The following is a 25,647-nucleotide window of genomic DNA, read 5'->3' as shown; positions in this document are numbered from 1 at the left end:
CATACAAAAGCTGAACAATACATTTAAGCCTAACTCAGAAAACAAAAAGCATTGCACTGGGAAATAACATTCTGATACAAAATTTTTCAACCATAGTAACAGTGTTTCTTGAAGAAAACACATTGTAGTGCTCATTCCTTTTATGTTCCAAAGTCATTTCAGACATTAAAAAATAAATCCAATTTTCTTTAAATATTGTATTTTTGGGTCAAAAAAATAAAAAAAAAACAAGGTATATATAGAGAGAAACCAAGGTATATGTAGAGAGAGTCATAACTCCATGGTTGTGTATTTGTGGCGTAAAAGAGAAAAAGAGAATTCTCAAGTGAAATCATGGTCTCACCCAGCATCAGAACGGAAGAGACCAACAAATACAAATTTAATTTTAAACCTTAGATTTAGGCCTCTAATCTGCCTGGGGGACAGAGGCAGCAACAGTGATCAGAACATTAAGTCCAGCAACTCAGTGGAGCCACGATTTTATCCAATACTCAGAAAATGCATGGCAATGTAACAGACTCCAAATTCAACAGCACAAAGGCATTCACTGATTCAATGTAAAAAGCCCTCCTCTTTGACAACATTACTGTAATTATGTCCTTCATTATTCTTTCTCTCTTTGGCTCCTTTCACCTTCCTCTTTGTTGCTGGTGCTATTTCACCAAATATGCAAAAAGAAATTCCAAATCTTGAGTAGCAAGTCTTGGAGATTAAAACTTCAGCTATACTTTGTTATACTATGTTTTTCCTACCAGACAGAGCAACTCTAGCCCCTCAGGACCGTGGTAATAGAACTATGATGCTCAGGAGATAAAAGACTGTGCGTTCATCAGCAAAGTGCATTTGTGAGCAAAGTCAAAGGTGACAGCTCCAGAATCAGTATTCAGCTTTAGAGAAGGGGAGTTCCAGACAGCTGCACAGATACAGCTGCAGCTGGCATCTGCACACAGCTTTGCACAGACCTAACTGGTAGAAGTCTAATCCATACTTGCATTGCAAGGTGGTGTAGAAATCCCTGAGCTAAAGTACAGAAACAGCCCTGAACGGGAAGGAAGCAGCTGCTGTTTAGTCAGAGAGAAGCTGAACTCAGACTGAAGTTCAGTTCTGGGCTGGTGCAGTGACACTGCTGCTAGAGCTGAGCTGGCACAGCTGTGCAGCACAGCACTCAGTGTCAAATAAGCTGGTGCACTGGTAAACCCTCATCAGTGTGAAGTGGCAATGAATTGAGTAGTATGGATAGGCTCCCAAAGCAACAATTCAAAAGCATGATAGCAAAAGGACAGAAGCTAACTCAAAAAAGTAATGATTTAAGCCTCTAAGCCTACTGCATTTCAAAGCTGCTTATATTAGACAGACCATTCCCTTTGTAACAGTACTTAACCTGGACGAGGCACGTGGGATAAGTGGAAAGAGTAAACATGTCATTTAGAGCAGCTTGTGAACACATTAACTGTGGTGTATTTAAGAATACCCTTCCTAGCTGCAGAGCTAAATGCTAATGTGCTCTCCTAACAGCAAAAACAGCACGTAACAGTTATTTTGATGTATCACAAAGAGCTTCCGCTCTGTAACAGGAAAGGGACTGGAGGGTAAGTTGTTTTAAAATTAATTTGGTGGACAGCAGGAGTTAAGTTTACATTTGTAACAGATGGATTTCACAAATATTAAGATCTAGGTTCAAACAGCTGGATATCTTCAAGATTTAACAGGATTTTATTTGCTAGTAGTGCAGAACTTCTAAACTATTTCTTGCGTATTGTTATTGTGAAAAAGTTCAAAAATACTGTCAAAGGGAACAGGAGAAGACTTAAAATTTGAGTATAACTTCTATCTCTACTGAATTGTTTACAGCACATAAAAAAAATAAAATAAACTCAAACTAATAAAGGGAACTCATTAAGCAGACTTTTCCTTCACAAAAGCCACTTGTGGATTTTCCTTTCAGCTGAGTTTTGACTCAATAATAACCCTACACATTTAGGAGATAAATTCTATTTTAAAAAAAGATATTTAGGAAAGATATAAGGAAAGATTTGATGCTGAAACGTGCATGAAAGTGTTACAGCTTTGAAAGGAAAACACTAACACATGCATCTGGGCATCTAAAGTTTCTACATCAAAGTCAGGCAACTGATTTTATGGAAGGCACCATTTGGGTCTGAAATACCAGATACTGTCTTTAACTGGTCCAAATTTAGATTCTTCACGTTGTGGTGGGAAAGCAAACAAAGCCAAAACCAGATTCAATCCATTGCTTCCAGTTACTGTCTGATAACACTATGAGTACTGTACACAATACCTTCTGCCCTAACACGTTCAAGTATTGGTCCATAAATGTTCTTCGTCAATGGTATAACCATGCCTTTGACATCTATTTCACCTGAAATAAAGGAGGAAAAAAAAATAGTGTTATGTGTTAAAGTTGTGTGTCCATGCCCAGGTGCTGGCAGTGGGACTGGCTGGCTCCTCTGTGAGGCGAGGCCAGGGTTGCCCCATGCTGGACACAGCCAGTTCCAGCCAGCTCCAACAGGCCCAACATGGGGCACGGCTGGGCCCAGCACCCAAAATGGAGCACCTCGGGGGAACATATTTGAGAAAGGTTCAAAATGCTGCATGGCAGTGGAGAGTGAGGAACAAAGTACGAGAAAAAAAACTCTGTGAGCAACAACATCAGAGAAAGAGGGAGGGAGAGGAGCAGGTGTTCCAGGTGCTGCAGCAGAGCCTCCCAGTACAGCCTGGGGAGAGCCCACACTGGAGCAGTGGAAAAGTCTGAGGAGGTAGAAGCAACAGGGACAAACTGTTATGGACCAACCGCAACCCATTCCCCTGCACCACTCAGGACCAGGGAAAAGAGTTGAGGAATTGGGCACAGAGACATGAAGTTCAGCCTAGAAAAAAAAGGAAGGGGGGAAGATGTAATTTTAATTTGTCTTTGTATTTCATTGTCCAAAACTATTTTATCTGGAAATAAACTAATTTTCTCCAAATCCAATGTGTTTTACCTGTGATGGTAACTGGTAGGTGACCTCCCTGTGTTCATCTCTACCTACAAGCTTTTTCACTGCATTTTCTCTCCCAACCCTATTGAGAAGAGGGATTAACGGAGTGGCTGGGTGGGTGTCTGCCAGCCAGCCAAAGTCAACTCACAAGTTCAAATATCAAATTGCAATTACATAAATTTTACGTATATCTGCAATTTTAGTGACTGGTGTCAGGTTCTCTAATAGCATCAGTACTGAATCAAAAAAAAGAAAAAACATTTGAAAACAGTATCACACACAGATTGAACTTGATTCTTACAGCTGTGAAATTGGCTAGGTGAAAAGTTCAGATGAACTTTTAAAGTCCTGATGAAAAAAAAAGTTTTTGTTCATTTCAGCTAGCCAGGAGGGGAGCAGAGATCCAAAGATTAAGAACAAGCAAGGGGGAAAAATGACACCATTTCATGTTTACATGGTGATGACTAGGCAGAGTGTGGCTGTTTATATAAAAGCACATGCCATGATCAGGTAATATGCCCCAAACCTCAAATTTAGTCAATCTGTAAAGTAGCAGTGGAAGTTGCTAGTTTGCTCAACACAAGTATATTTTAGCCTGTTTCACTGTGGCACAGTCTCCCAAGGAAACAAATAATTTTTATCACAAAGGTCTTCTTTACACCAGTGAAACACTGAAGAATAAACGAATAAACATCTCTACAGATTTAGAAGTAAATTAAGAAGTGCCATCGGAAGATCCAAACATGCAGATTAAACACTCCTGTAAAGTAGACGAGAAGTTTGGTAAGTTAAAAATAATAATAATACACATATATACTTGAGGAACACTACACATACTGCTTTCTATAGGAAGAGAGATACAGAGGTTGAAATACATTCACTGAAGGCTGATCTGTCACTTACCATCTAGAACCATTTTAGCAGCAATAGCTGTGGGGTATCCTACAGTTTTAGCCATGGCAGAATATCCTTTGTTATCACCATAGACAACCAGATCAATAAATTTGTCTTCCAAATGACCAGAAGGATGCCTGAGACCTATTTCATTTCTCATAACAATCATATCTCTCTCTCCGGTGCCTAAAAGAAAAGCACACGAACTATTCATTAACTGTCTCCCAGTCATAACATGATGAGTTTCCTGACAAGCAAGGCACTGTGCATACATATCATTTACATTAGGGAAGTGAAATACACTTAGGATATGGGCTATAAAGGAGGACAGAAAGATGTAATGTTTTTATTAAGACGTAATGTTCCCTACTCCCCCAGTTACTCTCTTCACTCCCTGTTACATTTTTCATTTCAAGACATTAAGAAACCTTAATAAGAATTAATAATTAATGCTGGTAAGAGATACTGACTTGTTCCAGTCATAACCACAAAGAAGATTTCTCACATACCAAAAGGCAGATTCATCTCCATGTGCTTTGCAAGAGCCCCCACAATGGAATCTGCTGTTGGAACAGGTTCATCTCCCAGTAATCCTAGCCTGCCAGAAGTAGTAAAATAGAGTGATGCCATTGCATATCAATTTAACAGTCTGTTTTGTAATTTCCAGGTTGCTCAGCATATCAATTTAACAGTCCCAACATGGACCAAAATTGGTAGAACTTTTTACTTAAAAAATAAAAATAATGAAAGCACTGAAACATACCATTCCACAGCCTCAAGCTGACTTTTGTCTCTTTCCAGTTTGTTAAACACAGCTTCTCTGAGAACAGAGTATTCAACAGGAGGCTGAATTCCAACGAGTTTGCACATGAGTTGTTTCTGTATTAAAATAAAAAAGAAAAAGTTCCTGAAGGCCTGATATCTGTTCCCACTGCTTTCCAGTCAAGGTTTCCAGAACCTAAGCTCAGCTAATACCCAGGACATCTGAAAAGACAGATTGTACAAATAGGGAAAGTGAGATAGTTTGAGATTTTTTTAATCACAGCAAATGAAAATAGGGGTTGTTTTTTTCCTAAAACAGTTTGTATCCCACCACTCAGCTGTTTCCTGCTACCTTGCCTATCTCTTGTCTTATCCCTTTCTCCAGCAGTGAAGAAGGAATGTAGAAATCTGCATAAACACTGTGAAGATATTTAGGTGAAAGGGAAGCTACCTTGAGACAGCTAGTAAGTCAGGAACTTAAGGATCTCTCTCAGCTGGTCTATAAACAGTGAACGTCCATTTCAAGATAAAAGTACTAAGATGTAACTACATTGCTGAGACAGAGCTTGCAATGAGACTGAAGGATAGGAGGATTAGAAATTCTAGCCATCCTTGCAAAGAAAGCTTGAAGATACCGACCCTACAACTGAAAGTGGACAAAAATCATCTCAAAAAATAAGTCACATCTAGCCCATTGCTGATGGGCTGTTTTCCAATCACTGAAATGAACACACTGCTGAAATTGCAGCCTAAAAAACTCTCTGGAGTTTGGGAAGATGAGCAGTGCTCTATTATAGTCAGACTCAGCCTTTTCACCTTGTTAGTTCTTTGGTTTTGAGAATATTCAAGACATTCATTACTTGAAATAACAGCATCATCAGAAAAATACTGTGCTCTCCTTTCACACAGTGTAAGCCTGGTGCATTTTTCCAGATTAACGCGGATAAAAGCACAAAGGACACAGGAGACAAATCTGAATTTTGTTCATCTGGGTAATAAAGTTATTGTCTCAGGGGTTTGCAAAACAAGAAAAATTTCACATGACATACATGCAGACCTGACAAGTAATAAGCTCTCTGTAAATATAGCTCACTCTACACCATACTGAGATAGGAAATTCCCTGCTTTGCCCACAGAGAACCAACACATGGACTGTCAAGTGCAACAGCAGCATATCATAAGAGTCATACCTTGGCTGCCTCCTTTTATCATTCTTTTCTACTAACTATACTCTCTGGTCAAATTAAATTCTTTTAGAAATCCATATGTTACAAAACTCTAGATGTATTCAGCTCTCACGAAACAAAAGCAAATCAGATTTCAAAGTTACTGTACTTTCCACTGCCATGGAAAATGAGTAAAACTACTTCCCACATATAAATGCCTTCTGATGGCAAAGGAAGCAACCAATGCCAGTACTATTGAAAAAGCTTAAGTCAGTTTTATCCTCTAACTGCACTTAATGCATCACTAAGAGCATCTCCATCAAAGCGTCCCTTGCAGGTAACCCTAAATGGACCAGAAAGCACACCTTGGAAAAGTTCCTTAGCTGGTACATCTGATATTTCGTTATAGTGTCAAATTTTTCCTTGACTTATATATATCCCCAGATGTGCCTTTGTAAAATCAGTGAAAAATATGTCTGAGAAAGAAACAGCAAAGATTTTGCAAAATTGATGAGTTAAAGTGCATGGAGACATGAGTAAGATAGACAGAAAAGCAAGTTAACAGAAGACAACAAAAAAACCACAAGCCTCTGTATAGAAGCACAAAACCACAAAACTCTGTATAGAGTTTTAACAGACAAAAAGATTTTCATATACTCCTTTAGGCTTAAATTCTTACTTCTTAATGCTCTAAAAAAATTTTTACACTGAAGACCACAGGCCAATACCAATATAGACACTGCAAACTTAGCACTGAGGGCTGGGGTCTTACTAGCAGAAAATTTAAGACAATTCAGAGAAACACTGGAGGGGACTACTTCTGACAGTCACCTAGCCCAACGCCCTGCTTGAAGCAGGACTTCTGCTAGCACTCATATCAGCCATAGCATGCCATGTCTAGCTGAGCCCAGAAAGCTGCCACGGCCAGGGACTCCAGAGCCTTCCTGGGTAACCCGTTCCAGCATTGTGCTGTGTTCCTGCTGAAGAAAATCTTCCTAGTGACTAAGAATAAAAAGCAGAGAAGAGCAGGATGCAATACAAGATTCCCATTGCTATGGGCACCCAATCCTAGAAAGAAAAAGGTTAATAAAATAGAGAAAAGGCGGCAGAAGAATTGAACTAACTCACCCAGGTTAGACGTGGTGCATCTGAGTTTAACAAAGGATAAGGATCTGGGTTAATTAATCCCAATTTCACAAAGCCTCCCATAGTTTTAGAGTATCCCTGCAATAAAAGAATGACATAGTTAAAAATAGTAACCACTTGAAACTGAGGTGAGTATTTACTTTGATTCAAATGTAGTTATGGAAGCAACAATGCTTGTGTTAAGCATTATGCCCATGGGAAAGCAGCTACAATAACATGATGCCAATGGGGTTACAACAACAGATTGGTACCTCAGAACCTTCAGTACCTCTCCACCTCTCCCCCTAATTGTCCAGTATCATCTTTAGTGATTTATTATTGTTCTGCCATCAATCTTTCTGTGGTAAGTAGAATTGGTTCATAAGAGTGAAAGGCCAAGCTGGCCAGCACATCATTACAGACAGGGTAGTATCAGCCAGCTGGCCACAGAGAGCCCATGACTGAATTCAGCTCAGCACAGCTGTACATTGTTTAATTGTACTGACATCAAATAAACTAATTTTTAAGCTAAAAACCCTGTGTGTTTATATCTTTCTTCAGGAATAATAGAGACAATGAGTGGAGTGGAATGGCATTTAAAAGGAACTGCAAAGGACAATAGGCTGCATGATAAAATAAGTCTCAACTGGCTTCTGCTCATTTTTGGTTTTTTCCCATTAACAGTAACAAGGACAACTCCCACACAGCTGCTGGATACCTAAAAAAACCACTCAAATACCAGTGACTAGAAACACTGTTAAAAAAAAAAAAAAAAAAAACAGAATGGTGGAAATAAAGCACCCTTGGAGAGGGCTAATTATAATTAGGAGCCACCTCCACCAGCACAAGGTTATTAGCTCAGATGGCCTTGCAGTCAGATCCCTCTGTGACACCTCTTTTTAAATTGACTCCATTAGCCATCTCAACTTGATCTCTAAAAGGCACTGCAATGAGATATCAGCCTCTGCATTCAGTGGATCGCTTTTTGCTCCATGACAGAGCAGTGCATGAAGGGCCAGCGTTAACTTCTGCCATGCTCAGCATCACATCCCAGCAGGGATACCACATGGCTAGGGCTATGCTGTGCTCTTTCACACATCCCTACCAACATCACCCCAACCCAAGGCAACTGACCTCCTTCGGTGATTAAGAAGACAACACTAACCATAGAAACATACTTCTTGCAGCACAGCCAATAACACCTCTTTTATGACACACTGACATCTTTTTTCCTTTGTGCTAACAATTATACAGAAGAAGAGAGTTTTACCAGGCACCAAAGGGAAGAGCAGATACTGTCATATTAAGACTTCATGAGGAGATAAGATGCCTTCTGCATATTTCTAGCTTCTGATCAAGAGATCAGAACAAGATCTAGACTGACAAAGAGAGAGCTATTGCAATTTGTAGCCCTTATATCTCTACATTGGCCTTCAGTCTTCTTTTACGAAGCAAGCCTCCCTCCCTCCCAGAAATAAAGAAAAAATCCTGTTCTATTGAAACAGAGGTATTAAGAGGGAAAAAGATAAGCCATTTCTCATGCCATGTACAAAACAAAACAATTTAAGCCTTGACAAAAACCTTAACTCAGAAGACAGACATCCACAAAATACAGAGCTTTGTTGAAATGACAGCATTCAATCTCTTGAGGCAAATAAGAACAACAACAGAACAATAAAATCTTACTTTGTATCTTAAGGTGCCTCTTAACAAAGTGTGAGCTGTCTGAATACCATACGGCTCAGCGTATTTGGTACTGTCTCTGTTGGGGAAACCTTCCAAATTTAATCCTGGGAAAAAATCCATCGAAGTAACAGAATCAAGCAACGCTCCTCCAGCAGGAATATTGATAACCTGAATTCCGCAAAAGAACAGCAAGATTATTTTGGTGGAGTAATTTGATTTACTTTGCAACAGAAAAGATGAAGTGTGCTCAAAGTAGGAACATTACGTTTAGTGTTTCTGCTGCAAACAAAGGCTCAATCTAAGTAAAGCAGTTGCACAAGCCATTAAGCATATGAACAAGGAGCATGCGCTATATCAGCCATTACTAATCAAAGGACTCAGATAATCCACATCCTTCTAACACACCCTAGTAATTTTAATTCCTTTAGCATCTATATTGAGGTTGCAGTTTCCCATTTCACTTACACTACTGTAACTTTGGAGCAACCCCCAAACTACACCATTATGCAGGGAGATTCTTCCCATAGGCTCCTTGCTTTTTGATCAATTTTTTTCTTTCCCTTTTTTAGAAAAAGGAAAATGTAAATGTAAAGAGGAGGATGGTAGTGGATTTTGTTTGTTTTGTTATTTACTATTACCGTGGTTTTTTTTAAGATACAAAAAAAAAAAAAAAAGATAGATTATATACTGATAAAAATTGCTTCCCATGTGCATCTTCACTTGGGGTTACAAAGCACAGAGAGAATGCAATGTTGAAGGAAAACAAAAATAAGGTTGACTAATTCCATTATCACTACCAAATAAAGCCTTGAACTCTGCTTCCTGCAAGCAGCAGATGCACAGATCTGCCGTACAGCACCAATACAAATTAATTTTGTGGTTTCTGACCAAAGGGGCAAGGCTTCCTTCTAGCACAAAGACTAAAGCAACCAACTCACACCAATGCTCTAAGATCTTACTGTGTTTGTGAAGCAAGACACTTGTGTGGAAGAAACCTACGCAAGTCAGAGATTGCTACAGATTTAGTGGCAAGGAGGAAAAATTGCACAATTTACCAATAAGTGCTCTCATAATGAATCACTCACATGCATGATCTAATTTTTCCTAGCAACAGGTGAACCAGGTCAGAATTAAAGAAGAAACATTTTCACATTCTCCAAGAGACTCTTTCATCTGAAACTTACAACTAAGTGTTGCTGCTTTACTTAAAAAGATCCAATGCACAAGTCCTGAATTTCTATTTTTTCTTACTGCAGTAAGAACACTAGAGAACCAAAATGTCATGACAAAGCATCTCAAACGATTTCTCAGTTTTGCAGATCGAAAGGTTTAGGTAATTAGCCAAACTTTAGGGTGGTTATACACGACAGTCTCCTTGACATTTGAAGAGTCCCTGCTCAGTAACTACTCTGAGCAAGTGGGACTGATCAAACAAACAGGAGCGGAAAGCAGAAATGTGACAATAGCTTGCAATAGCTTTGCAGAAATCAGTTGCAATCCTTCCATAAAACAGAGGTAATGACATTTGCTGGGTTAGATCTACTCCACCGTCTTCTGCACAAACAGCAGACCAGAGCTTATATATAAACCTTGTTAGAAAGCCCTGTTCGCTTCCACAAAGACCAGTTAGCATTACACACTGCACCAAAGGAAAACAATTCGAGAATTCTGCTAAGCACCAAGCAAGTACAAAATGAAGCTGTTTGGGTTGCAAACGTGACTAGAAAGAAAAGCTAGTAGGATACACATTCATTTTTGTTTCAAAGAGACAGACACAGGGCAATTAAGCAGCAAAAGCAATACATGCAAGCTGATGGAAGCTGAACCCAGAACATTAACCTCAAGTTAGCGCCTTAGTCATTAGCACGTTTCTCCTTTGCTATCAGATTCCATACAGTAAGAATAAAAAGCCACCAGCAGCCAGGCACCATGATACTAGAAGGTACCATGGTGCTTAGGCTTAAAAGCAAACAGCACAAAGCCCAGTTCCCAACATCACCTTCTTGGTATTTAAATGGAAATACTAGGATTACTTCACCTCTCCATTTTTTAAATACGTAGCAGACTGAACTGTATTCAGCAAGACTCCTTGTGGGCTCCAACTGAACTTGTATCTCAGAGGATTGTCAGAGTGCTCTGGAGCTGGTAGGCCACCACAGAAAGAAATGTAGGATACAACCTGTCAGATTTGTCCACAGGGAAGAAACAATGAATGGATGACAGACACAAGATGGAAACAGTACAGAGCTACCCTGCGGAATCCCTGCTAGTTGTTAAACTTCCTGATGACATTACCCCCAAACAGGCCAAATCACCCGCAGTGAGGGAAACAGAAGAACTTCACTGAACAACTGCATCAATCTGCCACAATGCAGGCACTGTCTGTAAAGGAGAGGAAACCAAAACATACACTGGAGCAAGCCCATCTTAGGTAACAGACTCTCACCAATCGGTTTAGCTGGCACCAAATTCCCAGCATCAGAAAAAAATAAGGTGTCCAGAACCCATCACATATCAGTGACATGCCCAAAAGCTGGCTAGTGTTAAAGGAATGGCTTTACTAATAAAATCCTGGCAGAATCACACGCAGCCTGACAACCTTACCGTGGCACCAACTTCTTTTGCCTTGTCAATACATTCCATTGCCAACATATGGTCAAGACCAGGATCCAAGCCCACTTCACTGATAACTGTAATACCAGCAGCTTCTACACTAAAAATAGCAGAAATGGAGAAGCGTCAGAATTTCACTTTTGTTCATGAAATCTGTCCAAAGGAGGCCCAACAAACTTTCCCCAACACAGTAAATTCTGCATTCTGTCTGCAGCTTGTGGGAGAAAAAAAAAACAACAATACAAACAGATGTTAAAACCCCAAGCGTACAATTGTGCTAAAAGTCACTGTAGCCTTGATTTCTCTTACTTTGATGCAACATCTATGGGCTGGTGAAAAAATAAATTTCTACAAGGTACACTGTATCCTATGTTCTCCTGGACAGTGCTTTACTGCCTTCCTGCATCAATGTAGAAGACAAAACAAGGTTGGTTGTAATAGCCCATAACAGATCCTACAGAAGGAGAGAGATCGAAAGGTCTTTTTTCCCAAGCTGTAAGCAATTTATTTTTTTTTTTTTATAAAAACAATTGCCTAGCTTCCAAAGCAGCTCGCATCACCACAAATGAGGGTGATTTATTTTAAAATAAAAGTTTATTAATAAAAAACACTTTTTATATTGACAAATGAGAAGGGGATTTCTTCTGGCTTAGGGTTTTGTTTTTTTTGGAGTTTTTATTTTGGCAAAAGCAGTATGACCTCTTGACATCACAGCAATATGAGGAGGAGAAGTTCATAAACCTCTCTCATTCCTGCTGCCCTGGTTCTTTACCTGTCTAGCTTTCTCCATTTTATCATTTTCAGAGACACTGAATGTCAGATTCCTATCTCACTCACTTGAATTGACTCCAGAGATTCTAGTACTGCTACTCAGAGAATCACCTAAATGAAGCCACAGGCCAAAACCAATTTTAAATCATATAAAATAAGTAGACAACAGAAACATTAGAGTAATTAGAATTGTAACCAGTTTGAGACTAATGTAGAATAAGCCAAGAATGAGTTTTCATAAGGGGAAGACGAAGACAATTAAGCTTTCTGCCACTGGTAGAACAGGACAGCCCAGCTTCTCCTTCAAACATCTAAACAAGTTTGAAGGGGGAAGACAAGGCACATTAACATGAAATAAGCTGGGGCACGCAGAACAGTATACTCCAGTTTCCAGAGCAGTAGCCTGAGCAGGTTGCAGCATGCATCCTTCACTCTGTTCTGTTACAGTCTCTGTGCGCAACTTTGGGGAAACGTATCTGGTCCTCGTTTAAAGGAAGGGAAAGGGACAGAATGCAGAAAACACTAATTAAAGGTTGCAGATGTAAAACACTACAAAACGTTCACACCAAATATACACCAAAGAAGGAAGCAATACCAGAAAGAGACTCTCACACCTACCTCTTCTGGAGTTCTTTCATAGCGGGTGTTAAGTAGCTTGCTGTTACCAAGTTCACTTTGTTGTTAATACATTTCTTAGCAACCAAAGGATGTGCTGAGTAAGGCAGCAAACTGCAAATGAAAGAGAATTACACAACATCAAAATCCAATCCGTTACTTATGCCATCACTGAAAAGACTCTCACTGATGGTTTTGTGTGCCTACAGAAAAGCTCAACTAAATGCACCCATCACATCTGCCTTGCTCCAGGTTGCTTCATACCTACACAAGTGAAATGTCACCCACCCTATCAGAGGTCACTGTCAGATGCACTCAGAACAGGGTGCAAAACAATATGAGAGTCATTCTTTAGACAACGTTTCTGTCATATTTTTCCTTGGAGGGAAAAATACAGAACAAAAAAAACATAGACCTCTTTTCAATACCATCTTCTAAACAGGCATGCTGAAGGTTTAGAAGATACAGAACTGTAAAACCATCCTTGAGAATCCTTTCATTACAACAATCCAGCTGATATACTTCACAAAAAGCATGTTCTAGCTAGAAAAGAAACAACACTCATGACTTCCATTGCAAAACAGACAAAATGGTAAGGTCATTTCCTCCCATTTCAATAACTGGAAAGAGATCTTTCTTAACTGGATATTCAAGTGAAATCACCAATATGTCAGAATTTTTACTCCTCCTGAAAACATGCAAACTTGATCCTAGGCACACATAAGCTGGTAGACACAACTGGCCCCTCTTACTAAAGTTATCCAAGTAATTGGTGAACACTTAAAAAGAGAAGCTGCATTCAAAGTTCCTTTCAAAATCTATCCCTGACACCTCTCTACACAAGAAGGCAGTGGCCAGTTACAACTATTTACATATACAAATATGACCCCAGTTCTTGGGCATTAAGAAAGAATAAAAGTGGCCATCTAGGCTCCATCAAAAGGTCTAGCAAACTGAGGGCAGTCACATAAGGTCCTTTACACAGTTACAATGCTGATTTAGGCCGTGAACTACGAGAAAGAAGCAGCATGACTTTGACTTGAGCCTATCATGTTTTACTCGGAATTCTGACCTGATCACAAGATCGTGTTTCTTCACCAAAGAGGACAGCTTTTCCTCATGCTTAAGGACATCCATATGAACTGAAGTGACATTGCTGAATTTTTTTGTCAGTTGTTCAAGTTGTTCCTCCATGACAGATGCTGTTTTAAAAATAAAACACACCGTTACCTAAGTATGAACAAGTCCAAAGCGTGCCCAGGTATAACTGCTGTACATATGCCTGCTTCTTTCCAAAGAGAATCAGTTGCACAGATACTTTTTTACTAGCAGTTGAAGAAAAATTAAACATAAAGCACTTTACTTCATCTGAAGTAGTCAATATTATAATTGATTTCCAGTGTCAAGCCATGGCTGCTATGACTCAAGAACAATAACCTAAGAACGTTTACTCTCAGAAGAGCCCCAGGCTGCTCTTTACTAACAAACACCCGCAATTAGCACCATTATGGGTTTACTTAAAACAAAGTTTAAGCTGCAATCTTCCTCCTGTCAGTAGACTAGGTCAACACAAATTATTTATGCAAAACTAGAAGTCATCATCCTGCTTTGATGCTGATGAAGAAGTAGGTTCTCCAAAAAAGCACAAGTATGCCTGAAGGGGCTGGTGGTACTTCTGGTTGAGCATAGTAGACCTGCTATGTTTTTCTGCTGATCATCTTTATTTGATTTTCCAAGACCTCACATGGTAATTATTATTTTAGTCCAGATTAGCTGCTGCCTTCTCAATAGGTGTGTCTACTTCTCTGGAGATGTCCAGAATATTAATGGAAAAATAGTTGGGAGCGGGAGTCAAAAGGAACATACAAAAAAAGAACTTGAAAAAAACGGAGATAAAACCAAAGTAGGAGTAGTAACAAGCAGGAACTTAATGACATCCCACATTCAGCACTACAAAACTAAGCAGTAATTCTTCTTCTCCCTATTTATTCGGTGGACAATCACACAACAGACTTATCTTCATGCTTTGATCTGGGAGGGATGTCAGCCCCTAACCTTTACTTAGGGACAGACCCTTTTACCTAAACGAGTCATCTACTGGTCTGCTTGACATAGAAAGGTGTAGGATTGTAAACCAGAATGCCAGAAACTCACTTCGGGGCCCTAGCCATATTAAATTTCTATAGGCATGCATGAGCTCACCAATTTGCTGGAGAAGCAATGTACAACTAGGAAGGGCAGTGCAGGGACAGAGAGCAAATACCTCCTCCCCAAAAACACCTTTTCTTGAAGGTTTACACCCTCAAGTGAAACAAACTAATCAAATTCCTTGAAACAGGTGCAGTTTTTGTTCTTGTTTTGACTTTCACACAGAAACACGGAAAAGCCAGGCCTGGTGCTTTCCAATTTAACGAAATATTGCATTGTGCTGACTCCTGACAGAAGATTGTCATGGAAAAAAAATTGTGTGCCACAACTGGCTTTAGACTAGCAGCATCTTGTTAATAAACAACTATTTTCAATTAGAGCAACAACTTATCTTGAGGCCTAAAGCATTTTAAGCCACTACACAGTACCGCGTCTTTTTTTCTGGTTTAAAATATGGTCACATTTCTAACCCAGACAAACAGATTTAAGTATTTAAACAGCTTTTGAACAGCCATTTTTAAACATTTAAACATTTTTAAACAGCCATTTCCACAAATGCATAGACTATTTCACTGAAAAGCAAGGAAGTCCTGGAGAGAACAGTCCTGGAGGAGAACAACTCCAGAGAAAACAACTTGCTTGTCATTTTCAGGCTATGTTCAGTTTAAACGAGAAAGGAAAACCTTTGCTAGTTTTAAGGCCTTGCCAAACATGTAGGTTCAACACAGTTCACTAAGAGATTTAGGAGGCAAAAAAAAAAAAAACGTATGTCCAGAAAAGCCCACCCTATCCTTCATTTCACATAGCCACTATACTTATGGATAAATCTCCTTAAAAAAAAAAAGTATTTCAAAACACTGTTTCAGTATATTTTTAACAGAATTCATATTTGTAGCCAACACCAGCTTAATAGCATAAATAAAAACAATTCACCACTTCACCATTCACTGCTTCTAACATAATAAGCTAAAAATGTTCAGCTTTTGCTTAGGCAAAATATAACTAAAAGGCCCACATCCAATCTGACTGGTTTCAATATTTACCTAGGGCTTAGTCCTACCAGCCCTGCGTGTGCTGATATTATCACTAAAAGGGAAAAAAAAAAAAACAATCTCCACCTCCCTCCTGCCTCCACTTGTTCTTTTCCTATTATTTTGCTTGCACTGCCATCAGCACTTACCATTATAAGGAAAGTGGAACTGAAAAAGCAATCCAGGTTAAAAGCAGCCAGTATTTGCTACATCTGACTTAAAATGAATTGGTCCCCCATCCTTGCTCACCACGCAGCCAGTGCAAGGAAGGCAATGGGAACGCAGCCAGGAGAAAGGAGCGGGCAATGAAGGCAGCAGGTGGGGCAGAGGCTTATAGAGAATTAAAAGCATCTGTGCCTCTAAGTTAAGGCCTTATTTCCTTATGGCCTTTCCAAAGTCAAAGGGAAATAAATATTGCTAGAGGGTGATTCTCCCTATCCTACTAATCAACTTGTGCTGAGGAAACAGCACTGGGCAAAGCAGTCTACAATTCAAAACAAAAAAGGATGATTACATGAAGGTTTCCTAATTAAAGATTTTATTCAAAGTCTTCAATCATTTGGATTTAAAGCGGTCTAGCCTAGCAGTAGGGAGCCAAATGTGGCACTGTGAGGTGCATTTTATGCTTTCCGTATCTACCTGCCTGCTGTTAAATATTAGCCTAAGTAACATCTTTGTGTCTCTTTCCTTCCAAGCTTTTTTTTTTTTTTTTTTTTTTTCCGCTCTGGTGGTGTGTGTGTGTGCTATAGAAACTGCATGTTTTTAAGCTACCCAGATAAGAGGCACCTGCTATGTTTGCACAGAGCCTGGCAAATCAGATCTTCCAGTTCACCTGGTTTCCCTTACCACTACTGGATTGAAGGGACTTGATGCAGCCTCCCTACTGGTGAGGCAATGGATGCTGCACATTGCTGTAATCCTTCCCTGTCCTCCACATCAGGCAGGTCTAATAAAAGTGTACAGCTTCCTTAGAGTGCCTCTCTTCTTCCTAGTAAGTCTTTTCCCAGGAGTTAAAAGTATTATTGTTACCACTGCAAAAGGTAACAAAAGCAGCACAGCGTGAAAGTAGTATGAAAGAAAAAATAGTAATAATAGAAAATTTATATAATATATACTTATAAAAATAAAACTAGCAACAATTAAAACAATACAGAAATATGTTGTTTCAAAATAAATCTCTTCCTAGCAAAGTATCTTTCAGGCAATACAGCCTGGGTTTTAATTCTGAAATTGCAGAATTAGGGTAAAATCATCTATGAGCATACAGAGAAGTGTTTTGGAGATATCCAGCCTGAAATATGCTACAGATAAAACCTAAACAGAGCAATAAACAAACCTGGGTTACAGCATGAAGAATGTTTACCACCACAGTACTGGTTTTAACAACAGAGGAGACTTTACTCATACAGACGTCTATAAAACTAATTTCATCTTGTGTGAGGAGGAAAACATAACTGAGAAACAATAAAAGAGACTGACTATCAACAACACCAATCTCAAGTCCAAAGCAGGTTAGAAGGAAAAATACTTCTTTCTAATCTCCCTATAGGTTACATATGCAAACAATAAACTTTCCATGAGGCTATGTCATTTTCAAATCAATTATATAAACTCAAAATTCTCAGAAAGCTACGAAATCCTTTTCTGCAGTGCATAACAGTAAAGGTTTTCTTTATCAGCTCTCAGAACAAGATCCGTTTAGTACTTATGAGAAAGGCTCTGCCACACAAGTTGGTTGGAATAAGTCCATACTATACATAGAAGACGTTTTTTTACGTGATAAATGAGAGAAGTCTTACATACCAATTGTGATGTCAACGTTGGAATCCCTAGTGAGATATTCAAGTACAGGACCAGAAACGTAGCCAGAGCCAAGTACTAAAACCCTCTTCTTGTTATCCATGTTCAACATCTGGGCGTACTCCCTAGGAGGTGTTACAGGGAAAATTAAAAACCACACAGAAGAAATAAATTGCATGCTGATAAAGCTAACAGAATAAGTATGTTTTAGTAAGTCTACAAACCAAGAGCTCTATTCAGACCAACAGTCAAATTTGTGGCTAGCTAGCCCAAAACTGGTCAATAGCTGTCAAGTACTGCTACTGTCCTGCTGCATAACTTCTAGTTTCCTTCCTCTAATATAACCAAGATCAAATCCATCAATGTCTCCACTGCTTCTCCAATTGCTACTGGATTTTGAACATTTTTTTTCCTCAGTTGTCATTATGTTTTCCTCAATGGCCAAATGACTGTAACCAGATCACTTGAGGACCACCAAGCTGCCTATGTCATGTTGGGCTGCCATGACTTGTCAAGGGATTCCAGTCCCTGTCTTGCTTACTTTACATCATGGAACTGCTGAATTACATAAAATAAAATCAAAAAAAAAAGCTCTTCTGTTGACTTATAATATAAAGTGTTCACATCAGATTCTGCATTTCATTTTGTCAATCAGAACAACATAGATCAGCGATTACTTAATATGCTCTCGGAAATGCATAAACTATAGCAAGAAAATGCATTTTATCTCATTATAGCTTTCCTTTTACCTTAAAATTTATGTTGTTAAAACTAATATTGTAAAAATGTTCATTTAAAATATTTTCATCACCATGCAGTTAAAAACTGCAATAAATAAAACTGCTGTAAATAAAATGTTTTTATAGCACTTTTTTATTGTTGAAGAAAAGGAAGTTCTTTATTGCCCTATTGTTTAACAAAATTAACAGTGTTATTTGAGGTTTTGTTTTTCCTACCCCATATCCTGAGAACAAATTTCAACTAATAGTTAGGGCCTTCAAAGATAAGATTTAAGAGAAACTTCCGAAGTGTATACACAAGTTCCTCAATCTCCCTTTTATCTACCAAGAGTTTACACAGGCATACCCTGCATTGTGGATAGGCATAGGGAGAACTCTGACCTCTAGCTGACAAACTTTGTGTAAAGCTCCTGCCCTCGGAAGAGGATTCAATTCAAGAGGATTCATCCATGCCCTCGGAACATTTCCACTAAATAATGGTTGTCTCAGACTTTTGGGGAGCTCTACATGGCACCTGTAAACTCAATTTTTTGTTGTTTTTTCAGTTCAAAAACTACCAAAATAATGAAGGACAGTGTTGCAGCTGGCCAGAGCAACGCCTAAAGTGCATAAGAACAGGGGTACTACATGACCCAAGGCATGGCGTGAAGTACAAATGGGTATCTGGGGGCGCAAAGCCTCGAACAATAGTATTGAAAGACTATCCTGAGTAGACAGAGTTAAATCAATACCAAATCCATCTGTCTGAAGCACATTCCCGTCTCCTCTGTCTGAGAATTTGGGAAGGTTGAATTAATCTCCGAAATTCCAATGTCCCATTCTCCATTCCTGTACTTTCAGAGGGATTTTTTGGTTTTGTTTTTAAGTAACTTTTTTCAACATTACATCTGAAAGGGACATACCAGCATATCACCTGTCTAATCTATCTAAATTATTATTATAGGTTACTGTACATTTTGACCTTCACACAAGTTTTATAGATCTTATTTTTTTAAAAAAAAGTTGAGCCATGATTTAATCCATTCACAGAAGGCCTCCTAAGCCCATCATCTCCCTTCATATGACAAACCCTAGGACCTTCCTTCACCTACTACCTATTCTAATAGGACATCTTCTACAACTACACCTTCTTGAGCAAAGGAAAAGAGTGAGCTCCACTCCACCCTTCATTTATAGGAAGCAGCAGTGGTATGCAGGAGCTTGAAGCAACAGTGTTGACAAAGGGGAGATTTCCAAATAAAAGAAAGCTGGATTTTGCAGTCAAACATCTTATCACACTTATTTTAAACTTTTCCACTGTCCATAATTAGATACCACTTGGATGAAATGCAGCACGCCTATCTGGGACAGGCACAAACATGAGCTGCCAAATGATCCTCCAAGAGTGGGAACAGAATTCCAAAAAAGAACATCTCAGATTATTGCCAACTCTCTACCTACAAATTTAAATAATCCAGTTACATCAGCCTCTGAGACATCCACAGTGTTCATGGGACATGCAGCTGTGGATGAGGAACTGGTAGCAGGTTTGAGACAAGTGAAAGTGAAAGGATGGAAAAAAGTTCAGTAAATCAACCCACTCCTGCATTCTGATGGCAACCAGGACAGTTCAGCTGATGTAACCAGGCTAGCATAAGTTTGAAATGTTCACAGACATTCAAAGAGAATACACAATTAGTCTAAATAGAGCCCTCAGGTACTGAACTAGACACAGCACTACTTTGTTAGAGTAATACCAGAAGCCACATAATTCTTGCAGGCTCTAAACAAGAGCCTATCTTTAACTAAACCATTACACTTTATTTCCCCACTTTCATATGCATTATTTCCCAACTTCACAAGTAAAGGGAGGGTAGTGTTAGCAGGTCTTGTTTTTCTCATAGCTAAGTGAGCAACACCAATGAACAACTGAACATCACATGCAATACACAGGTCTGCAGAAATATCAAAAATCTACCCACAAAAAAACCCTTGGGAAGGAAGTCTCCAGATTCTCAGGGTAGTTCACACAAGACCATGCAAATGATTATGGAGAAAGCCAAAAAAAACAGATTACTGTGCTGTGTGAGGAACAAGAAAATTTGTTACTGAGACAGCCTCTTGAGGTGGTCTACTAAATAGCACAAGATAAAAACAACTGTAAGCTGTCATCTTTGAGAAGCAAACAGCATGTTACTTTGAGTGGAAAAAGCACCCATATATAATTCATCATGCACAAATTCATAACCAGACTTCTTAAAGTTCCCGAAGGAAATCTGAGAAGTCAACATACCATGCTTTTAGCATCCACTAGTGCATGCAGCACTTGTGGTCAGACCAATTTCAATTTTTACGCAATGCATACTACAGCTGGCACCGATCATGAACGTGAAGCCAGAAGTATCCACTTACTGTCAAATTAACATCTTTCATAGCTAAACTATAGTGTTTGTTAATAACAGGGAGGAGAGGGAAGGGAAGGGATATCCAGTTTATTTATACTTCTGTTAGTTTAAACCACTCAGTGCTACTTCTTTCATGTTACCACTGGCAGATAACTACTGAGACAGGGTCAGGATGAAGCAGCAGCTAAAGCTGTAGCTAAAGGAGTATAATGAAAAGTCAGAGTCTCACAGAGGCTCCTGGATACATCCACCTACCGAACAATGCACTTGAGCAATACTTGAAGAAACTAGACTCAAGCTACATTAGACAGCCTTTTCAGCCATTCCTTTCAAAGGACTGTATGTTACATCCATTTTAAATGAGCCAGGAAGAACATAATATTGGCATGTGGTTATTTGCTGTCTCTGGTTAGTCTTGCTAACATAAGGAAGAGAAAAATGGCTACTTTCTAACTTCAGTATAAGTTAGTAACAATACATGCTAATGATTTAAACAGTGTGCATGAAGGAAGAAGATAATCAGCAAGCTAGGAGTAAGTTAGATACAGTGCAAAATAGCAGCAGCCCACCAAAACAGAAGACAAAATAAATGCAAAAGGGGAAACAGAATGCAGAGAAGTTTATTTACAGTCCTGAACTGGACTTTAAGAAAGTATGCATTACCTGCTCTCCCTCAATTTCTGGATATATTCATACTTAGCTGTCAGTGAGCCATTGGATGCAATCACTGCCTAGAAATACATGAAACAAAGTCTGAGGGGTTTTTGCACCTGTATGTTTTAAAGCAGAGGCAAACAAGCAGACAGGCAAACTGCAAAACTTACATCTCGAACAACAGATGAGTAATTCTGGTTTTCAAGAGGTTCTGAGCCTTCAGATAACAGCTAGGGAGATAAGTTATTGAAAATCAATCATTTTATTTCACGTATTTCTTTCAGAGTAAAATACCAAGTTTTTTAATAGCATTTAAATGCATGCAACAACGGCATCTTTTAGATGTAAAATTATCCTGCCCCTGATCAGTGTCCTTTGACTTTTTTTGAAAAAATAGGAATTCAAACAGCAGTCTTACTGTGATTGTTGAGTACCCAAAAAAAAACTTGGATTTTAATACCTTTTGCAAGCTTCATCAGCAGTAGGCTACCTTCCAGAGACTCTTTCCTGCCTACAGAAAGTTTTTGGTTCTTCCCTAAGATATCCAAGTCCCTAACATCTTGTTCACATGTTGCTTTTTGAAAGTATTGCCTCAAGACATAGAAAGCTTGTTTTTAAAAATACAAAGTCTGTTATGTTCTACAGCAGATTCGTTTTAAAAATATATAGGAGACCAGAAAAGCAACAAACAAGCAGACTGCCCAAGCTTTCACCTCCTTGTTGCATACGTAAGATCTTACCATCTCCTCAATATATGGGAAAAGCATATCACCAAAGTACTCTGTTGCTTCTATAGGAAGCTGTGCTGGCAGATTGTCGATGGAACACATCAGAATCCCAGAGCCTTCAACACTGGAAGAGAGAACACAGCTCTTCTGAACAATTTCTCCATGGTACTTGAAAGGCACCACGTTTCACAAGTGTTTTCAGCTCATGATTTTCAATATAATATTTCACTGTACAAATTACAGGGGAAAGCAATACAAACTAAAGGCTATCCCACCTGTCATGAATAATATGCTGGTCAGCATCATACATACAAAATGGGCTGTCAATTGTTGTACACTCCGTCATAAATTCTATAGATCCTCCAGTGTCTGCCGAAATGTCACATATTGCCAGAAGTCTAAAGCAATCAAATAAAAAAAAGAACAGAACACAGCATTATCCAAATTACAAACAAACATATAACAGATCACAAGTCAACACCAGGGGAAAAAAAAAAAAAGAAAAAAAGAGAGAAACATGAGAAGAATTTCGAACCTTGTAGTTTCATCCTACTTAACCAACACAGAAGTCAACACACCACAATGACCTACATAAATGCAAAGGAAATCTAGACCTGTTTTAGTCATAAAACTTCCGTTCACATCAACAGGATCCAAATTTCATCCATAACTTCTCAAAGACAAGAAGAATCCACTCATTCACCATCTTTTCTCTGTACTTCCTGTGCTGTCAACACCTCCAATTCCCCCAACCTACCAGTGAGCAGTCCTGTGCCAGAATGACTTCACCATTGAACGAGATGGCTGCCTCCCAGACAGCTGGCACTGGTGGAGTGTTCATGAGCCTAACTCACAATCTCGGGCTCTACTCAACGTTAACTCTTAAAGTCTCTATTTGTTAGGTACCATAAATAAATGTGTCACAAGTGGGCAAAGAGACAACGGCCTGCTTCCTTACCAGGATACATATGCATATCCTCCCAAGATATATCTTCAGGACAGTCTACCAGAGATCTATTACAGTATTGGCCAGGCTATTAAAGAAAGGGTGGGCTCCTACCCACACTGAAAGGAGCCTAACCCTGGATTTTCACCCTGCATTCCATATTGAAAGCTAGGGTTGAGAAGTATTCCAGCTACCCGCTGCAGACATCAGAGCTGGTAAGAAACAGTTACTGACTTGTACAAGTCAAGAGGAAAAAAAGAACTTGTCCACTCTGAAACTCTGTTCATGCATAGAAATTTCTAGCAGTAATGGTGCAGTAGGCACACATCCCAGATGTCAGAAAATGTTTGCATTGCATTCTGCACAAGGGTCAAATGCAGAACTACCTTTGCAGAAAGACAGATACCTCTTAATTGTTTCTACTGTGATGTTTTCAGAAACTCTGAACTGTGAAAACAACACTGCCAATCACAGAACAAAAGCGGGAGCAACAAGACGTTTCACAGCATGTAAGAACAACATTAAGAAACAAAATCAATTGCCAGACACTATCATGAAACTGCTTAGCATTATGACTCGATGCTGCAGAATTGCTACTAGTGAAACGAGGTGCCTTACTTGTGCGGTAGCTCAGGACAGCCCTCCGGTGCACCTGCAGCAGATCTAACTGGCATGAGCAGCTTCTGAGCATCCTGTCGACTTAACAAGCGAGGAGTATGTTGTTCCCAGTATATGCCGTTAATTAAACAAGTCGTGTAGGGTGCAATCTGCAAAGAAAAGTACAGATGCCCAATGTTCCCATCTAGCACTTTACAAAGTTGAAAGCTCCGGGTCTAATATTTTACATGAATGCTCTCTCAATCAACAGATACGCAAAGGAATACTAACTACCAATGCTCCGTGGAAAACCTTTCATAAAAGAACAAAAGAGATGCTCACATCAGTGTTGAAGCGAGAAGTGTAAAGTTCTGGATGTTTATCATAGTCTACAGGATCATACATTCCATCGTGCTTCCTCACAAGATGATGGTGCCGACTTAACACCGTCCCATAAACTTTTCTGAGGTCTGAAGAAAAAATAATAATAATAAATAGCTGTTATACTTGGAGAAAAAGGGTTCCAATGTTTTTAATCACATTTATAATCACAGCATACCTCCAGATTGGGAAACTTCCTTTAACTCATGTGGTTCCACAAATTCACATGGCAGAGCATTGAACATTTCTTGGGCACCCTGTAAAGCGAAAGTAGGATTCCGAATGAGCAGAGAACAAAGAGTGTAACATTGCTCATTTGGTCTGTGAAAACAGGTACAAAAATGCCACATACAGCTCGACAGTCCTGCCCAAGAACATCTTCACAGACGTAGATCCTGTTTCACACACACCCCTGCTCTCCAAAATAAAGCTGCCTGGACTCTACACACAAGGAATTTACATCACTCCCCACTACTGCAGAATGCCTGGCCCACGATCTAACATCTGTTTTGTATTTCCAACAGCAGAGCTGAAAGGCCTCAACTCAGCCACAACAGACAGCTTTGCTGCCTTCTGAGGAGCAGTTTCTCTTTAGGGAAGACCCCTGAAACCACTCCTCACCAACCAGGATGTTCTAAAGGCAAAGAACTTCAAAATGACTTTCCCAAAGAGCCGTGACTGTAAAACATGGGCCTTTCAGACAAGCCATCCATTTTTCCAGAAGGCACTCATGACAATGCTTTCTCTTTAGAGCTGGAGGCTTGTTAACTGGTCTTTGTTGCCAGAAGCACGTGTCTTTTCCCTACCTCCTAGACAACAGCTCCAAAGTCTGGCATTTGTAAGCCACATCAATGTTACTGAAAAAGAGAAAAATCCTCAAGTATTAGAAAGGTAATTCTTTCCCCGTAATTTACCAGACTGATTCAACACACCTTGTGAGCCCAGAGGGGAGAGAGGGAGACAAAAATCACACAGGTGGGAAAAGAGACAGGAGGAATAAGTCTTAACCCATTTGTCATGGTTAGAAGTTAGCATAGTCAGCCTTGTTAGGCATGATCTCACATTAAAGGCATTTGTTTAGGGTACTTAAAAATTCTTATGGCATTGAAAAACCTGAAGTGCAAGCAAACAAAATGAACCTATCTTAACCCATTTAACCTGACGCATAAAATGCCAAGAAGTTCTATTAAAAGTAATATAGTATTTCACCCTGAAGACAGAATTCTTACCTTAGAAACATTACCAGTGCCTGTAAACACAAATGTCAAGGGCCCAACTGACTTTGGCATCAGTCCCAGAGAAATTTCATACCCGGCATCACGTACTGCTTGCACGGCCTGACTGCTATTTCTGTAGTTATGTGCCATCCCAATGTGCTGAAATCAAAGGCACAGAGTCATTAGATGAGATATTTGCCACATCCAAATACTGACGATTATTCAAAACCTGTACATCATTTTGCTGAAGAACAATATACATATACTCTTACCATGAAGGGAGTGTGATGTCCCAGGGCTAAAAACCGTAATCCCAATCCATGCAAAATGTTGATCATTCCTATAGGTTAAAAAAAAGAAAAATCACACCATCAGTGTTAATTACGAATA

The 25,647-nt window shown here is 39.3% G+C and overlaps 1 protein-coding gene across 3 annotated transcripts in view; it reads right to left on the bottom strand.

The window, feature by feature from the left end:
- Nucleotides 1-202: 202 nt before the first annotated feature.
- Nucleotides 203-25,647, bottom strand: part of AASS (aminoadipate-semialdehyde synthase) — a 30,295-nt gene continuing 4,850 nt past the window's right edge. For all 3 annotated transcript variants that reach the window (XM_032191025.1, XM_032191033.1, XM_032191042.1), the window contains 20 exons: nt 25,530-25,597; nt 25,270-25,416; nt 24,219-24,297; nt 24,002-24,129; nt 23,681-23,829; nt 22,392-22,514; nt 22,129-22,240; nt 21,559-21,618; nt 21,398-21,465; nt 17,614-17,735; nt 13,704-13,833; nt 12,635-12,745; nt 11,237-11,345; nt 10,671-10,811; nt 8,633-8,800; nt 6,950-7,045; nt 4,657-4,772; nt 4,403-4,491; nt 3,903-4,079; nt 203-2,380 (listed from right to left, as the gene is read on the bottom strand). In XM_032191025.1, the coding sequence (XP_032046916.1) occupies nt 2,262-2,380; nt 3,903-4,079; nt 4,403-4,491; nt 4,657-4,772; nt 6,950-7,045; nt 8,633-8,800; nt 10,671-10,811; nt 11,237-11,345; nt 12,635-12,745; nt 13,704-13,833; nt 17,614-17,735; nt 21,398-21,465; nt 21,559-21,618; nt 22,129-22,240; nt 22,392-22,514; nt 23,681-23,829; nt 24,002-24,129; nt 24,219-24,297; nt 25,270-25,416; nt 25,530-25,597 (2,312 nt within the window). In that variant the 3' untranslated portion in view covers nt 203-2,261. The remainder of the gene's footprint in view (nt 2,381-3,902; nt 4,080-4,402; nt 4,492-4,656; nt 4,773-6,949; nt 7,046-8,632; nt 8,801-10,670; nt 10,812-11,236; nt 11,346-12,634; nt 12,746-13,703; nt 13,834-17,613; nt 17,736-21,397; nt 21,466-21,558; nt 21,619-22,128; nt 22,241-22,391; nt 22,515-23,680; nt 23,830-24,001; nt 24,130-24,218; nt 24,298-25,269; nt 25,417-25,529; nt 25,598-25,647) is intronic.

Source organism: Aythya fuligula, chromosome 1 (assembly GCF_009819795.1).
Source record: "Aythya fuligula isolate bAytFul2 chromosome 1, bAytFul2.pri, whole genome shotgun sequence".
NCBI classification, from domain to species: domain Eukaryota; kingdom Metazoa; phylum Chordata; class Aves; order Anseriformes; family Anatidae; genus Aythya; species Aythya fuligula.
The sequence above is the reverse complement of the archived record's forward strand: the minus strand, read 5'-3'. Positions and strand labels throughout refer to the sequence as shown.